This window comes from Misgurnus anguillicaudatus, unplaced genomic scaffold (genome assembly GCF_027580225.2).
Source record: "Misgurnus anguillicaudatus unplaced genomic scaffold, ASM2758022v2 HiC_scaffold_32, whole genome shotgun sequence".
Classification (NCBI taxonomy): domain Eukaryota; kingdom Metazoa; phylum Chordata; class Actinopteri; order Cypriniformes; family Cobitidae; genus Misgurnus; species Misgurnus anguillicaudatus.
The window spans coordinates 1,768,374-1,787,731 of record NW_027395282.1 but is presented as its reverse complement, the minus strand read 5'-3'; the positions used below and the strand labels follow the sequence as shown (position 1 = coordinate 1,787,731).

Below are 19,358 nucleotides of genomic sequence, written 5' to 3'. Positions count from 1 at the left end.
CTGAGTTTCTGAGATGCACTATAGTAGGCTAAATACTATGTAGTATACTACAGTATTTACTATGGTTTATGTATTTATTATGGGTAATTCTACAGAACACTACATTATACAATAATATTTACTATAGTAAACAATGGTGACATTACCTGACGCTATAGAGTTTTTAAGCTGTACTATAGTTAATACTATAGTAAACACTAGTAAATTTTCCTAATACTATAGTGTTTTTTGAGGCTGTACTATAGTAAATACTATGTAGTATACTACAGTATTTACTATGTTTTATGTATTTATTATGGGTAAATCTACAAAACACTATAGTATACAATAATATTTACTATAGTAAACCGTAGTAACATTTCCTGATACTGAGTTTCTGAGATGCACTATAGTAGGCTAAATACTATGTAGTATACTACAGTATTTACTATGGTTTATGTATTTATTATGGGTAATTCTACAGAACACTACATTATACAATAATATTTACTATAGTAAACAATGGTGACATTACCTGACGCTATAGAGTTTTTAAGCTGTACTATAGTTAATACTATAGTAAACACTAGTAAATTTTCCTAATACTATAGTGTTTTTTGAGGCTGTACTATAGTAAATACTATGTAGTATACTACAGTATTTACTATGTTTTATGTATTTATTATGGGTAAATCTACAAAACACTATAGTATACAATAATATTTACTATAGTAAACCGTAGTAACATTTCCTGATACTGAGTTTCTGAGATGCACTATAGTAGGCTAAATACTATGTAGTATACTACAGTATTTACTAGGGTTTACATATTTATTATGTGTAATTCTACAGAACACTATAGTATACAATAATATTTATTATAGACCCTTTGCAAACACGTGACCTAGACCACGTGACAACGCCATGCTGGACGGCAAAATCACTGACGCACTAGGTTGATTAGTAATAGACGAGTGGGATTTTTGATTAGTTTTAAACAGTTTAAATATATATTACACTAAAATACATGGCTTCTTATATTAAGGAAGTTGTTGTGCCGTTATCGGTCGAGGTAGGGCATTTGGTAGGTCCTCACAAAAAGCGCTATTTAGAGAAGTTAGAGATAGCGGGACTGGATACCGACCCTTACCTTCTTCCTCCTTCAATTTTCACGGACCTGATTAAACGCCGAGTCTGCCCGACTTCAGCCCGCATGATTTGTACCACTATGTGGTAAACGGGATATCCCCATACACTGGTGCTGATCTTAAGGCTTTTAAAAGTCTGCAGAGCTGCCAACTTCTGAGTTCAGCTTGGAGTGAGATATTTTTTTTGGGGGGTAGGGGTTTGTGGTAATAATTTTTTATATAAGTCCTAACCATTTGCCAATTGATAATAGTGTGGATTTTAGCTATTTCTGTGTTAAATAGTTGGAAAAGACTGCGTTAAAATGGTTCATAATACAAATCGAATCATATTTTAGAAATTAAATTGAAATAAAAGCTTTTACTAAGTTTAAATGCCTGAGATTAGAGTCTTTACTATTATTTTATACACTTCTATTATGCTTTCCTTCTGATAAAAGTGCCAAAAAAGTTCAGTTAAAATCTAATGAATAGGCTACTGGTCTCTGTAAAATGTATAACTGCAGATAACAGCAGCTTTGATTCAGTTTATCCACTGAGAAAGAGAAGCGTAAAGTGATGATTTGTGATTGGTGATAGAGGGACTGTCACAATCAAATAAACCAAATAAGTAGTTTATATTAAACTAAAGCAACAGATAATGTGTATGTCAAGACCATATAATTATATTTCGTATATATTATTGTTTATAGATGTCAAATATCAATTGACTTTTTTCTCTTTTATTAAAACCTGTCACCGCAAACATCACGCAGGCTTGTACTGCTTGCAAACATGCACACGCGAGTGATGGTTGATTAAAATAGCTGTTTTCTGAGGGTATCTGCGTGCGTGGAATCCGGGCAGGTCTCTGCTTTTCATCCAGACCTTGACGCTTTGTGTGTTCGACTGGTGCGGAGCTGACTGATCGGCGTATGACATCAGAGTAACGCGAGAGCAAAGGTGAAGGCGGACCCTTTTGTAACATTTCGACCTGCTCTCGCGGTACTCTGATGTCCTCGCTGCCGAACTTCCTGCGCAGCGCCACATAAATTGAAATGCTCTTTGACTCTTTGCAGCAAAGTACCAGCAACATGAGAAGGTGGCACGCAAAAGACAGTGAAGGTACGCTAAAATATAAAAGTGTCAGTACTGCGAGCACTGTGTGGCGTGAGAATGGGGTCAATTGCGTGGGTCTCACGGTGAATGCGTGAGAGTTGGCAGCTATGAAATTTATGGTGTCACTGCAGCATTAAACAATAACATTCATGTAAAAATAATGTATTTATGCCACTGTAATGGTAGGTGCATCATAGCAACACGAAATAACCATTTTATGACCCTAACGAACACAAACACGTACTTGTTCGGCTTGCCGTCCGTCTACAACATAGCACTTCCGCCGTCCGTCATGGCGTCCATAATTCGCGCGAGTAGAGCGTGACGTCACGTGCAAGGGGTCTATAGTAAACAGTAGTTTTTTTTTTTTTTTTTTTTTTTTTTTTTTTAGTAAACAGTAGTATAATCCTTTGATACTATAGAGTTTCTGAGGTACACTATGAAGTATACTACAGTATTTACTATAGTTTACATATTCATTATGGGTAAATCTACAAAACACTATAGTATACAAAATATTTACTATAGTAAACACTGGTAAAATTGCCTAATACTATAGTGATTTTGAGTCGTACTATAGTAAAAACTATAGTAAATGGTAGGAAAAAATGTCTAATACTACAGTATAGAATTTATGAGATGCACTAGTAAATATTATGTAGTATACTACAGTATTTACTACGGTTTACGTATTTATTATGTGTAATTCTACAGAATGCTATAATATACAATAATATTTACTATAGTAAACAGTGATGAAACTTCCTGATGTATTTATTTTGGGCACTTGCACTTCTACAGAATGCTATAGTATACAATAATATTTACTATAGTAACCAGTTGTAAAATTGCCACTATAAAGTTTCTAAGATGCACAATACTACGTAGTACATTACAGTATTTACTATATATAGTAGTATATTCTACTACAGAATACTATACAACATTTACTATAGTAAACGCAAAGTACCATTCTCTGATACTAGTGTTGTTGAGCCGTATGATAGTAAATATATATACTAAAGTATTTACAGTTTGTAAAAATACTACAGTATCCTATACTTTACTACATAGTAGGAATGTTTTACATGGTTAAGGGAATGTAGCCTACTACAGTTTGTCTACTATGGGCTTTATTCATGCGTGTTTTGTAAAAGAAAGATGTTAAAATGACAGAAAGCTCCTAAAAGGGGTTACCATGGTAATTTGTTTTGTAGTACACACTGTTCATTTGTGCTATTATTCAGTGTTTCGTGACATAATTACACAGTATCACGACAACTGATGCGAAGTGTGACCTGCGATTGTCATGAAACATCGACCCGTCCGGGAAAAGTCCAACAGGAGCGCGCGCTCTCCCGTGCGCTACCGTCTGGTAAAGCGCGCGTCCCGTTAAAGAGCGACAGTCTGCGTCATGTGACGGCGAACGGACGAGAGATGAAGATGGCGCAGCACCGGCGCTGATTCCGAAGAGTCTCCCGTGACACACGTATGCTACTAAACATCGCGAATCACCTCAAAATCGCGCACGAAACGCCACACGCGCCCGCAACTCGCGTGACTTAGTTCGTCCTCGGGGTGATTTAACGGATTGCGGCGGTGAATCACCGACTGACCGAGCCGATGAAATAAATAAATGATTGTCTCCATCCTTCTAAGATGCGGCTGCATCCGTAACGCGCGGATGGAGAGTCAGAGCTGATGTTTAAAATGACACAGCTGTGAAATAAACACGTTTGCGTTTACTTTCATGTGTCATTTCATCAAAACTCTTCTCTTATCTTGGTGATTTTACCGGGATCATGTGGACACCGACTGAGGACGAGAAAATCGGAGTGGGTGAGTTGAAAGATTTGGGTTTTATGACTCTTTTTATGCTTGAATTAAATAGCGACTGTATTTTACGTGGCATTTGAATGATTAGGGAATGTAAAGGACGGATGCGTCGCATAAAACATAAAATGTAAATGTTTATGTAAATGCTATTAAGATATTTGTAATCTTCTTTGACACTTTAATATATTTAGGCTGTTTTTGTAAAAATCGTGATGTAAATCTGTCGGCACGACTGTTGCATACTAACATGATGTTACAGTAGTACACACTGCAGATATAACACGTGACCGACAGGGGGCGCCAAGACGAGTGCGTTTCCAACAGGTGCACAGAGGAAAATACCCAAACATCACTAATAATAATAAGGATTATAATAAAATCACGATACGTTAAAGCTAACCACCATCTTTTTCACACAGAAAAGCTTAACATAAGCTTAGGAGTAAAAAGAAAATAAATTGCTAATATGGAGATCATGCACCGAAATGCATCTGCAGTGCAATATCCAGTAAAATGCATCACATCGTCCCCAGCTTTTATTGACAAGATCAGACTTTATCAGGGTTTCGTGCTTGCTATGATGGTCATTATTCATTTAAAGCATGAATGCAAGAATATTGCTTGTCTGAATCACAGTGGTTGTAAGATTGTAGTACATTTCAGTTGTGTGTCTCATAATGGCCTGATGAGTCACAGTGTTTAAAGAGAGCAGCATTAAATGATTGGTTATGTATCATCTTGCAAAAACAGATCAAATGCGGATTAATCAGATGAGTTATTTTGTTACTAGACTCTGTCGCCCTGTCGCTTCACTTCCTGTGCTCGTGTGAGTCATAATACAAAATGGCAGCCCTCAGCATCTCTGGCAGATGCAATTTACTCGCTATTCAAATGTTGTAGTAGTGGCTTGAGGAATCTTCATGTTATGGGATTTAGGTTGTGCAAACTTCACTTATTGGATATTTTGGTCAAATGGTCAAAAATGGTCCAATGCCATCAGTACACTTTATAAAGATCCTTATATGTACAATTTAGGTACAGATATGTATACAGTTGAGTATGTATATAGCATATGCACTATTTGGTACCAAATGATGTACTAATATGTACTCTTTTGGTGCAAAGGTGTACTTTTTTGGCCCCAGGGACCATTTTTGGCCATTGTTTCTGACAGTGTTGGATATTTTAAAGAAAGGACACTTAAGAGGCGAGAACAATCATTTTAGTTTTCTAAAAGAAAGATTGTAATGGCTGTAAGCTTTCACATTGTGTTTGTTTAATCATTTTTGTTATTTAAACAGCATTTCAAATTTAAAACTTTTTTAATAGATAACGTTTTATTTTATAAATCAGGACATTTCTGCTTTGTACTTTTTAATAAGAACCTTAAGTAGTTAAATATATTTTGTTCTTAAAATGAATTTCCCTACTGAAACATCCAGCTAAGACCAGCAAAAGCCGGTGAGCTAGTTTTAGCTGGTCTCCCAGTGTGGTTTGAACTGGTTTTGCTGATCTACCGCGTCTAGTTTGCCGCTTGAACATTTTGAGTTTACTCGCTTCATTCGCATGTGAAATTCTAGTCATTGAGACATTCACACAGAAATTCACGTCATGGGAGGGGCTTCTTCGACTCCGCTCGCTTCCTGTAATCACGTTACTACTAAAGGAAGGTCCTAATTGGTTAATACGGTGAGTTTTTCTGCTTGTGTGTTTCTCGCGGCAACACTCAATTTGCGCCGCACTAAATGCCTCATTCACGCCGCAAGATCTCCAGATGCACGTAAACGCGTCTTTACATTGACTTTACATTGAAATCACTCGCGCTTCACGGCTTTACCGCGGGTGGTGTGAACGCAGCATAAGTGTGTATAAGTACATGTTAACCAAAGGTATAAACCCCAAAGTAAACAATGACGCGAGTTATCGTCTCCAACGTAAATCTCTTTTCTTGGACTTCAACAAATACACGGATTGTTTACTTCCTGGCTCGTTGACGTGGACATCATCAACTATATTGTTGAACCAACATGGTTCAAACGACAGATGTGCAACAAAGTTACTACATTTTTAGTAAGCAGTTGTGACTAACTAGTTAGTTTCTTCAACTTTGCATCATACGATGGTGGTGCAGCAATGAGTTATGTTGTTTTTCCTTCCCAGTCTCACACAATTATATACCTATTAGTAATTTTTTAAATCTTCTTTGTGATACTGTCACGAATTTCTGTTTGTGTCAATGTTACGTATTGGTTACTCAACTGCTTTTTACTATTTTTAAACCATTGTTGCTTCGGTTTAGTGTTAGATTTGGTGTTTGCGTTTGGGATGTCACTTTAAGTATTGGCTTATAATTTTTTTTTTCTGATTTTTGAACCATTGTCGCCTGGCGTTAGGGTTATGCTGCTTTCACACCAGCTGCGGTAGAGTCGTCAAGCGCGAGTGATTGTAATGTTTAGTCAATGTGAAGACACGTTGACGCGTATCTGGAGATAGACACGATTTCGCCTCATTTGCGCGTCTAGTTCGCGCGAATTGAGCGTTGCCGTGGCAAACGTGTGACTTGAAAAATTTGAACTTTGGCCAAAAAATGCGCCGCGTTAACCAATCAGGAGCTTGCTCTAGTAGTAACGTAATTACAGAAAGTGAGTGGAGTCGCAGAATTTCTGTGTGAATCTCTCGATTACTAGAATTTCCTGCACTGCTTTCACCCGCAAATGAAGCGAGTAAACTCAAAATGTTCAAGCATCCAACTAGAGGCGGAAGACGCGAATTTGACGCCTCAAACGCGGCTGGTGTGAACCCACGGTTAGGGTTGGGTTTGGGTAAGGATGTAATTTTATGTAAATCTAACCCTAAACTAAAGCGACAATGGTAAGAAAATACGACAAAACAGTTGAGTAACCAATACGTGACAGAGAAATGAAATTCGTGAAATGATCACGAAAACACGAGGAAATTCGACAGTATCACGAAAAAAAATCAAACAATTATGTGACTATAAGTACATAATTTCGTGAGACTGGGCTGTGTTGTTCAAGAAACGCACCCTTGGTTAGTTTGAGACTTTTTATTAAGAAATCAATTTGTTTAATAAATTTAGTGTAAAATTTTTTGTATTGATCTTAAAGAGATATGGTTCACCCAAAAATTAAGATTTCGTCATAATTTCCTCACCTTCATGTTGTTTTAATCCTGTATGAGAATCTTTATTCTGTTAAACATAAAAAAATTGATAAATGACTGTTGACATCACAACAAATATCAATATATCATGCAGCCCTAACGAATACAATGAAAGTCAATGGCTACCGTCAACTGTGTGCTTACCATCGTTTATCACAATATCTTCTTCTTTATCAAAATACATTGAATTATATTTAAGTAAAAAAGAGAAAGTATGTGAACAGACTACTGATTGTAAATCTATGAATGTAGATCTGTCAAAAGGATGGGAGCTTTACATTCTGATGCAGGAGAAGGTGGCAACTGGTGGACACTCTCCAAAAGGGCCGGCCTCTCTGGCACGCCGTTGAAAAACAGCTATTCACGCTGGTGTTGTGTGAATGAGTCTTTGTAATGCAATGAGCATGTTGAATGTGATGCTAACCCCCTAGCCTGCTAATGCACCACACAGCTTACATCAATGAAGGCCATTTTTCTCCTCTCGCCTACATTTACTGTAGAAGACTCATTTAGCTGATGTTGTTTCAACATTGATTCTACATTAGTAGGTCTTTTACATTAACCTTGTCATTTAGACGACTTGAGTTATTACTGCCCTGGGTATGAATTGAACTCGATCGGTTGAAACTAGGAGCTATCGGGGGCTTTTCATAGGTACAGTAGATGTTTCCCAACAGATATACTTTCTACCATTTTGAGGCTGGTTATATGCCAAGCGTGGCCTCATTTTAGTTTCTTTCGCAGGAAAGCAGAGTCATAGGTGATATTGTTGGTATAATGAAGATAATAAGATAAAAATGTTCTGCAAGAGGCCCAATCGTCCAATTTTGAAGTTGAAGAGGTGAATTTCAGCTGTCGAGAAGTGATGTGCAATTTGCACATATATTCTCATTTCCCTCAGGTGTTGCATAACGTTACATTTAGTGCACATTTGCACAAGATTATTCTATATGCCTGAAGGTGACATGTAAAGAAACCAATTTGTTTTGCTTATCAACAGAAGAAATTATCCATGTTTTATTTACACACTTATGTCATGAAACACATTGCAATTATAGAGCTATGTCGCAAAATGGATGCATGCTATTTATATAAAAGTAATGTTTCCCATTATCTGGTTATACTATAACACTCTTAAGTGCCTCCACATTATAGTCACACGCACATTTTCCGTGAGTTTCCATGTCGGATGTCTGACATCAAGATCCTTTCGTTGTTTAATGGCAACATTAGCACTTACGATGTGTTGATAGACGTGATAATTGCAAACAGCAAACATGAAGTCTCAGGCTGGCTTGTCGAAGCGCCACTAAAGCTATCAAGTTAACAGGCAGATGGGGGGAAGTATTTTGTCTCTTAATTTAATCTGTATCGAATGAATGGCTATAGAGGCCCCGGCTCCCCTGCTGCGCCCGAGGACACTTCGGATATTTGTGTTTGAATATTCATCTTCGCTTAATGAAAAGACGGCGCTCAATTAAAGTATTATAGCTGGATTGGGCAAGTATAAGTATGCTGAGAAAGAGGGTGGCCATTGTTGTTCAAGAGATCCAGACATTACACAAGATGAATAAAGCGCTCAAGGTTTTAGATTTTCTGTACTTTGAGTTCTTGCAGGTTTTGTTTTTGTTTTTTATACAAAAAGTAGAAGGTTGAACTAAGAAACATTTCAGATACTTACTTATTTATAGTTAGTTATTGTCTGTTAAAGTGCTTCCTAAGGCAGGCTTCTCAGCAAACTGAACAGGTGCAAAACCCTCAAATTCAAGGACTAAATGTGGGGACACATTTAAGGTTACATCGTGTTACCTTTTAAGATACATCGTTACAGTTCCCTTTTGAGGGAACTTGCGCGTCACTGCGGTGACACTTTGGGGACACCTCCAGTGCGTCTGAATGTGTATATCAAATTCAACCAATGGTGAGGCTTAACGACAAAGACAGGGTGACGCGGGAGCCAGGAAGTATATCACTTTCTGAAATATTGACAAAGACGGCGTTACAGAGATGCAGGAAGTATGTCAAGAGAGACGCAGCGTCTCGTTCCCTTCTCAGGGAACAACAGTTACATACGTAACCCCAGACGTTTTCATGTTTCAAACACAACTATGCAAAAAAGCATTTTGGTATTAATCAACATTTGCATACAGAATATATAAGAATGTAAAGCAAACAGTTTAGCACGTGTGCTTTAAAAGTCTAGAATTTATATGATATTATACTACACTACACGGGGAATAACATGGATTTTTTTCCCCCATTAAACGTCTTGCATAAATAGTTTCAAGCACTTTCAATGACTATGTATCTATGTATGTATATTTTCAAAAACTTCCCAGGGCCTTGAATTTTTCTTCAGATTCACAAACTTTCAAGGATTTCAAGGACCCGTGGGAACCCCGAAACTACGTCTTAACCCTAAAAATTAAACTTTAGTCTATCTCTTCTTATTATACAGTGTGTGATTACTTACTTGGCTTGTGGGTCGATAAAAAATCCTGAAATAAATGTACAAAGCAAAAAAGGTCCCTACCTGTCTCCAGGAAGCACCCATTCAAAAATTACTCCTAAAGAGTTCATATAAGTACCTCAGAGGTACATACTGGTACTAAATGGTACATATTATGACCCCAGTGACCATTTTTTGCCCAGTGTATGGACCCAAATATCATAAAGACATCAGGGGTCATACTGCAACCCCTTAGGAACTAAAATAAACACCCTATAAACTCCAGGGCTCAAGACTGCCACCAAAATTTGAGAGTGTGCCACTGAATTTTACATCCAGTCGCACATGTGCGACCAGTAAATTTGACATTTTTATGTGACACTGAATTTAAAACAGCACATTGTACTTTCTGCATCTATCATCAAAGTATTTATTAGTAATATAGTGGAAATTTGTAGAAATGTGGATATTTGGTTAGCATGTTGATTTTCGGTGTGTGCCCCTAAATTTTCTGGTTGCGCTCCTAACATTTTCAGTTGGGGGCCCCTGTGCACCTAGTAAAAAAAATTAGTCTGGAGCCCTGAACTCCATCATAAACAGCCTTAGTTAGTCATATTGCCACACCCTGGGAACCATTTCTATGACCCTAGCAACACGCCAGAAATATTTACATCTGCAGAAAATGTACAAAAGTTTGATATTATAAGTCACTCTGTAACATATTTCTGCATATTTTTGGATTCGATTGCTTAAATTCAGATGCTCAGCTGCTGGCACTTGAAAGCAGTAAAACGGCGTTTATTTTAGTCTCTGTTCTGTCTCCACAATACAGCCATATGAAACAGCTGGAGTGTTTCTTAATTTCATGGCTATTCATTTGATAAACTACGAGTAATGAGAGAGAAACACATGGAGAGGCAGATAGGAGAGGATAAACAGACATAAAACACAGCATCCACACTCAATGTTCTACCACATACGCACCTCTTAAGAGTTTAAAGGATTTGCCTGACCAGAGGGGCTCGCCCGCGTGTTCGGTCGCAAATGTCACTGTCACGCCGTAAGCAGACACAAATTTTAGCAAAAAGGGACGCCGGATGGGAAATAGCATTGAGATGCGAGTCCTGTCATTCGTAGCTCTCACACGCTCTTTGTTTGTCAAGCTTCCTCTGCACAACTAACATTGAATGTTTGTTAGAGGCGCTGAATATCGATCTTATGTTAAACCAAACCCTTTCAATTCCTAATTGTGTCTTCCATCGTGCATTTGAAAGCTATTTAATAAGCCGTCTTAATAAAGTCTTCCAGATCTGCCCCGCATCTAATGGGTTTCTCTGGATGTGAGTATTATGGACGAATTGACAACAGTATATTTACTTGTTACATTTATAGTTGATAATGTAATTAGAATGTTATTTTTGCTTAGTAATGACTCGTGTTTGCAGTTTATGACTAAATATGAAGAGTTTGGTTCCAAAATGCAATATATCCATTTTGACTCATTTCGGTAAAAACGTGTTTTCTATACCATGAAAGTGACGAGATGAAAACCACTATTTTCTAACTTTCACATAGCATCTTTAAGTTATAAAACATTAAAAATTCAAATTCATAATTTGATTTTCAAAGATTTATTATAAAAACTGAAATTTTTTTCTGCAAAATGCAATAAATCCAATAAATCTATTAAATCAATATATAAATGTGCATTCATCTTAGCCATGTTATATTCATTTAGTTGACTAGTGGTATACATAAACATTAATGGCATTAATCAAAACACTTACTTTGTCATATTAAGAACACTCTCATTGCTGCGATTATACTTGAGACATCGTCGCTGAACTTTTTTGACAGCGATCAGCTGTAAAATGTTTTGGTCCTGCTCGATTTTCGTTAACTTTGAGTAAAATAATAGAAAGTTTTTCATAAGATCCTCTGGGGTCAATGTGTTAGCATGACAGAAGCTCGAAGCTGTCGTATGAGAACAAGCAACCGCCGGCATTTTTCCTTCGCCCGAGTGCCTCTCGCGTAAATTATTAGATTTTGATGGCTTACATTTCTTCAACGCCACAGAAAACCACCACAGGTTTATCAATGCCATTAAAAGTATTATTTTGTTTTTGTTTGTTTGTTGATCACGAAGTACAAGATGAGGAAAACTCTTTGTGTATTCAACGCGCCGCCATTGTTTGTTTACAATGTGTGGAATAGTGTGCTGTGATTGGTTGAGCGGATTTATTGCATTCTGCAGAGAAGGAGGACTGGCGTTTGTCACGTTTTGGAACCAAACTCTTCATATGATCTCTATAAATGTCAGAAAATGCTTAAAAGTGCAAATAAATTCAAACAGAAGTCCTTAGAGTAGGCCTATCAGTCTTAGCAATTACTCCTCTATAGCATCGCATGTATTATTTATGATGTTAAAATACCAGAGACAGGACGTTAAGTGCACAAGCTTTTTCTTAGACAGACATTTTTGTCTTCATAATAGCTTGTACCATTCATGTACAATAGGACCAGGAGCATTTTTCAAAGACTGTATCATTTTATTGACTATGAGTGTATAACTCATTGTGTTGTTTGTACTGTAAAGTGCTGTATCTATTTGTGTAATATAGCATGAAGCAAGACATTACACACTGTCTGGAAAAATGGTCAGTAATGGAGCTGGGGTGGTACCCCATAAAAAGTACACTATTGTACTTAAAGAGTTCATATTAGTACATAGTGGTACCAAATGTATACTGTACCTAAATGGTACATATTAAGACCTTTTTAAACGGTACTGATCCCTTGGGACAGATTTTTCACCATTATTTGTCAAATGCGAAGCAAGTTTGTCCACCATGATTTAACAACATCGGGTGTGCTTCAAAAGAAATAGAAAAAACTAGGGCTGTCAAACGATTAATCGTGATTAATCACAAAAAATAGACGTTTGTGTTTGCATATATGTATATATGTTTGTGTACTGTGTGTAATTATTATGCATGTATAAATACACAGACATTCATGTATGCATTTAAGAAACAATTACATGTAAATATATATTTATTTATATAATTCATATTATATATAAATAAATTGGAGCTGTCAAAAGGTTAATCGTGATTAATCACATCCAAAATAAAAGTTTGTGTTTACATAACATGTGTGTGTACTGTGTTTGAATATTATGTGTATATAAATATAAATACACACACATTCACGTATATATTTAAGAAATATTAGCATTTATATACTGTATATAGATTTATATAATTGATATTATAAATATAAAAAATATTAAAAAAATTCTTAAACATATACATGATTGTGTTTGTTTTTATATATAAATAATAATTATACACAGTACACACACATATGTTATGTAAACACAAACATTTATTCTAAATGCGATTAATCGTGATTAATCTTTTGACAGCCCTAAAATAAATAAAATATATCTAAAAATTTTTACTTAAATGTATACATGTATGTGTGTATGTATTTATATATAAATAATAATTACACACAGTACAAACACATATAATATGCAAACACAAACTTTTATTTTGTATGCGATTAATCATCATTAATCTTTTGACAGCCCTAAAATAAATAAAATATATCTAAATTTTTTTTACTTAAATATATACATGTATGTGTGTGTGTGTGTGTGTGTGTGTGTGTTTATATATAAATAATAATTACACACAGTACAAACACATATAATATGCAAACACAAACTTTTATTCTAGATGCGATTAATTGCGATTAATCTTTTGACAGCCCTAAAATAAATAAAATATATCTAAATTTTTTTACTTAAATGTTTACATGTATGTGTGTGTGTATTTATATATAAATAATAATTACACACAGTACAAACACATATAATATGCAAACACAAACTTTTATTTTGTATGCGATTAATCACAATTAATCTTTTGACAGCCCTAAAATAAATAAAATATATCTAAAATGTTTTACTTAAATGTATAAATGTATGTGTGTGTGTGTGTGTGTGTGTGTATTTATATATAAATAATAATTACACACAGTACAAACACATATAATATGCAAACACAAACTTTTATTTTGTATGCGATTAATCGCGATTAATCGTTTAACAGCCCTAGAAAAAAACGACTTCTGTAGAAATCAGTTAACATGGACAGTGTTACACATTTATGCTAATACTGCATAAATACTAAATATATTTCTTTATCATTTTATTTTATTTTAATAAAATATTTGTACATATTTTTATGCATTTGACAGACGCTTTTATCCATTACAAGGTATTTTTATCAGTTTGTGTTCGAACCCATGACCTTTTGAATTGCTAACGCAATGCTTTTCCACTGAGCTACACAGAAACAGAAAATCCTAGTTTCTGTTTATGTCTGGGGGTCTACATTTAGGCATTTAGCAGACACGTCTATCCAAAGTGACTTACAGAGGTGAGGAAATCAAAGCGAAGCAAAGCGATTTGTCATAGGAAAGCAATTAGCATGAGAAGTCCTGTACAAAGTCACTTTCAGTCCGTAAGGACACATCACTGTTTGTTTGAGCTGTATATAATCATTATAAGATGAAGGTGAAGGTGACACAGTAAGAGATGATGTGGTTTCAATGTAGCGCTGTCCATGGTGCTGAACACAGATGCTTTCTTCAACACACCAATTCTTACCTGAAGAGGTTTGGCAGCAAATCTGTTTACCACCGTTTTCTAACAAGCACAAACCATTCGTCAAATCCTCAGTTAGATACTCCTCAAACATGAAATCCCAGGACTTATGTCAATAACAACATAATCACCATGAAAGCGGTGCCACGGATTCCTCTATTTACCTTTTCCTCCGGCCAAACACGATGCTCCTGAATGGCTCGACTGAGCAGCTGTCAGCTCATTAGTAAAACATTCACCCGAGAGTTATCCTGAACTGAGCTTTTGCAATCCCTGACTTTGTCGCCTGTGGGTTGTTTAGACAGTCGGGATCGAATCAATCAGGCTAGCTGAACAAACTCGAGTAGATCTCTTTCAGTCACATGGTTAAATGTTTCTCAACAATAATTTCATAATTTAAAGAGCAGTTTATTGTCCTCGATGGATTAAGCCAGATGTCACCAAACTGTGAGCTTACAAGTATAGAAGTCTCCTAAACTCAATCTTTTTGCATTTGGTTCTTAATGCTGCAGTTCACACGTTTTGTATATATTTTTTAAAGCTGTTGAACTTCAACATGTGTGTGATGGTGGTATTTTCCTGTTTCCCATAAGGATGTAAGTCATCCCTCTTATAGACGGGCCCAGCAGAAGGGCAGTAAGCATTGTGGGATTCTGACGGAGAGATCCGTTGTTGTTATGGCAACTGCAGTGAAACAGAAGCCGGCCCTGCGGAATTCTGGCACAGGGATTCCAGCATCACCATAACAACCGTGATGTCACAATCAGAAATCAGCATGCTGTCAAACTGCTGAATCACATGTGCCAATGACCTTCTGTAGTGCAGCGTCTACAGATTAGCATTAGAGCGTCTAGCATTAGCGATTGGACATCTATTTAGATTTACTTGAGAGAAGATGCCTTAAGTTGATGGTTACTAGGGTGGTCTGGGTGATTGGTAGGTGGTTATAAAAGACTCTTAAGTCTTTATGATATTCTGTTCCTTAGAAATCAATATGATACTAAGCTTTAGAGTGTATTAAAGTAAAACTTTTCACTCTGATCAAGTCTAGATACTTGAAAAATGTCCTTCAGTAGAGTAAAAATACTTTCCTATTGTCCACCACTGTTGTTGACATAAAGGATTAAAAGAGAGCTTTATACTTAATGTGAAAACCATAGATCAGAAAATGAAATTGTAATGGTTATACTTTCTGTACAAATATCTAAGATGTAAGAAACGTTTAATCTTTTATATATATATTCTAGAAGAAACAATTGATATATTATAGTAAAAATTGATTTTTAGTTCTGATGGAATCATTTATAACAGAAACATAAACAAATGTTGAATATGCAGATTCTTTAAATATTGGATATGCCATCAAAATAGTTGTTAAATAATCATCTAATATGACGTTATTTCAATACAAATGTACCTTTATGCAGGCTTGTTATCCCAGTAACACAATTAAAATTTGTTCTGTAAAAGTCCCAAAGCTAAAACCTCTCACCTGTAAAACCTCTCACCAGTATCTGTCCCGTTGTTTTCCAGAGCATTCTGAATGTGCTGATGTCGGGTCCACAGATTTATTATTTTTCTCTGCTATGCTGCCTTTTCTCTGAGCCCAAAATAGACAGCTGGAGTCAGCTGTTAAAACAAAACACGCTTGACTTTTGAAAGGCATCACTGCCTATTGATTAGCCTCAATGACTTTGGTAATGGTGACTGTGTATGTAGTCTTCTCTTTGGCTGACATGTGTATGTGTGTGTGCCTGACCAGTGTGTGTGTGTATGTGTGTGTGCCTGACCACTGTGTGTGTGTGTGTGTGTGTGTGTGTGTGTGTGTGTGTGTGTGTGTGTGTGTGTGTGTGTGTGTGTGTGTGTGTGGTTACAGAGGGGTCTAATGATTCAGTCAAACACCCCTTGGTGATGGGTGACTAAAAGAAGAACTGCATTTTCATTCTTTCATTTCTTTAATTTCTAGGCCATAGATAGATAGATAGATGATTGGATGGATGGACGGATGGATAGACGGACAGATACATAGCCCATAGATAGATAGGCCATAGAAAGATGGATGGATGGGCGGATGGATAGACGGACAGATAGATAGGCCATAGAGAGATAGCCCATTTAGATAGACCATGGATGGATGGATGGATGGATGGATGGATGGATGGATGGATGGATGAATTGATAGACTGATAGACGGACAGATAGATATGTTATAGATAGATAGACAGATGGATGGATGGATGGATGGATAGACTGATAGACTGACAGATGGATAGACGGACAGATAGATAGGCAATAGATACATAGTCCATAGATAGATAGGCCATAGAAAGATAGATGGATGGATGGGCGGATGGATAGACGAAAGATAGATAGGCCATAGAGAGATAGCCCATTTAGATAGACCATAGATAGATGGATGGATGGATGGATTGATAGACAGATAGACGGACAGATAGATATGCCATGTATAGATAGACAGATGGATGGATGGATGGACGGACGGATGGATAGACGGACAGATAGATATGCCACAGATAGATAGACAGATGGATGGATGGGTGGATGGATGGATAGATGGATAGACGGACAGATAGATAGGCCATAGATACATAGCCCATAGATAGATAGGCCATAGAAAGATGGATGGATGGATGGATGGATAGATGGATAGACTGATAGATGGACAGACAGATAGGCCATAGATACATAGCCCATAGATAGATAGGCCGTAGAAAATTAGATGGATGGATGGACGGATGGACAGATGGACAGATAGATAGGCCACAGAGAGATAGCCCATTTAGATAGACCATAGATAGATGGATGGATTGATAGACAGATAGATTGACAGATAGAAATGCCATAGATAGATAGACAGGTGGATGGATGGATGGATGGATAGACGGATAGACGGACAGATAGATAGGAAATAGATACATAGCCCATGGATAGATAGGCCATAGAAAGATAGATGAATGGATAGACAGACAGATAGATATGCCATAGATAAACAGATGGATGGATGAGTCGATGGATGGATGGATGGATAGACGGATAGACGGATAGACGGATAGACGGACAGATAGATAGGCCATAGATACATAGTCCATAGATAGATAGGCCATAGAAAGATGGATGGATGGATAGACGGACAGATAGATAGGCCATAGATACATAGTCCATAGATAGATAGAAAGACGGACAGATAGATATGCCATAGATAGATAGACAGGTGGATGATGGATGGATGAGTGGATGGATGGATAGACGGACAGATAGATAGGCCATACAGGGAGTGCAGAATTATTAGGCAAGTTGTATTTTTGAGGATTACTTTTGTTATTGTACAACTACAGTGCTCTTGGTCAATTCAAAATGTTAACAAACCCTCAAACCTGAACATTTAAGTAGTAAAAGTGAAATTTTGGCTTTCTTAAGAGAATATTTCTATGTACATCATTATTAGGCAACTATTAGTGTGCAGAATTATTAGGCAACTAAATGAAAAACAAAGATTTTACCATCTCACTTGTTTTTTTTCACCTGTTAAAGTGAGAATAATAAACAAACTCTACATTTACAAAAAAAATTAATAAAACAATAAAAAATAAGAAAATATATAAACTCAGTGACCAATAGCCACCCTTCTTTTCGATAACAGTCACAAGGCTTCCATTCACGGATTCAGTCAGTTTCTTGATCTGGTCTGAACCAACATTTTGTGCATCCACAACCACAGCCTCCCAGACACTGTTCAGAGAGGTGTACGGTTTACCTTCACTGTAAATGTCCTGCTTAAGAAGGGATCAAAAGGTCTCAATAGGGTTTAAGTCAGGTGAAGAAGGGGACCATGTCATTCGTTTTTCATCTCTAAGGCCTTTACATGCCAGCCATGCAGTGAAGTACTTTGATGCATGTGATGGAACGTTGTCTTGCAAAATAATCAGTCTTCTTGAAAGATACAAACTTTTTCCTGTACCACTGCTTGAAGAAAGTGTCTTCTACATTACAAGCAGGCAGGCACAGACAGGTATTATTAAACATGAGCTTGTTGGACCTTTTTGGGTTGAAAATGGAAATAAAAAACAACTCTCAGACCTACTGCCAATTTTTAGAAGACACTTTCTTCAAGCAGTGGTACAGGAAAAAATCTGCATCTTTCAAGAAGACTTTTTTATGCAAGACAACGCTTCATCACATACATCAAAGTACTCCACTGCATGACTGGCCAGTAAAGGCCTTAGAGATGAAAAACTAATGACATGGCCCCCTTCTTCACCTGACTTAAACCCTATTGAGACCTTTTGATCCCTTCTTAAGCAGGACATTTACAGTGAAGGTAAACCGTACACCTCTCTGAACAGTGTCTGGGAGGCTGTGGTTGTGGCTGCACAAAATGTTGGTTCAGACCAGATCAAGAAACTGACTGAATCCGTGAATGGAAGCCTTGTGACTGTTATCGAAAAGAAGGGTGGCTATATTGGTCACTGAGTTTATATAATTTTTTAATTTTTATTGTTTTATTAATTTTTTTTGTAAATGTAGAGTTTGTTTATTATTCTCACTTTAACAGGTGAAAAAAAACAAGTGAGATGGTAAAATCTTTGTTTTTCATTTAGTTGCATAATAATTCTGCACACTAATAGTTGCCTAATAATGATGTACATAGAAATATTCTCTTAAGAAAGCCAAAATTTTCACTTTTACTACTTAAATGTTCAGGTTTGAGGGTTTGTTAACATTTTGAATTGACCAAGAGCACTGTAGTTGTACAATAACAAAAGTAATCCTCAAAAATACAACTTGCCTAATAATTCTGCACTCCCTGTAGATACATAGCCCATAGATAGATAGGCCATAGAAAGATGGATGGATGGATAGATGGATAGACGGACAGATAGATAGGCCATAGATGGATGGATGGACAGATGGATGGATGGATGGGTGGGTGGATGGATGGATGGATAGACGGACAGATAGATAGGCCATAGAT

The 19,358-nt window shown here is 36.6% G+C and overlaps 1 protein-coding gene across 3 annotated transcripts in view; it reads left to right on the top strand.

Moving 5' to 3' along the window:
- Positions 1-3,471: 3,471 nt before the first annotated feature.
- LOC141363104 (dedicator of cytokinesis protein 3-like) overlaps positions 3,472-19,358 on the top strand; it is a 200,840-nt gene continuing 184,953 nt past the window's right edge. For 2 of the 3 annotated variants that reach the window (XM_073865642.1, XM_073865641.1), the window contains exon 1: positions 3,473-4,061. In XM_073865642.1, coding sequence (XP_073721743.1) covers positions 4,025-4,061 — 37 coding nt within the window. In that variant the 5' untranslated portion in view covers positions 3,473-4,024. Of the gene's footprint in view, positions 4,062-19,358 lie in introns of all 3 variants that reach the window. The other variant, XM_073865640.1, reaches the window with a different exon arrangement.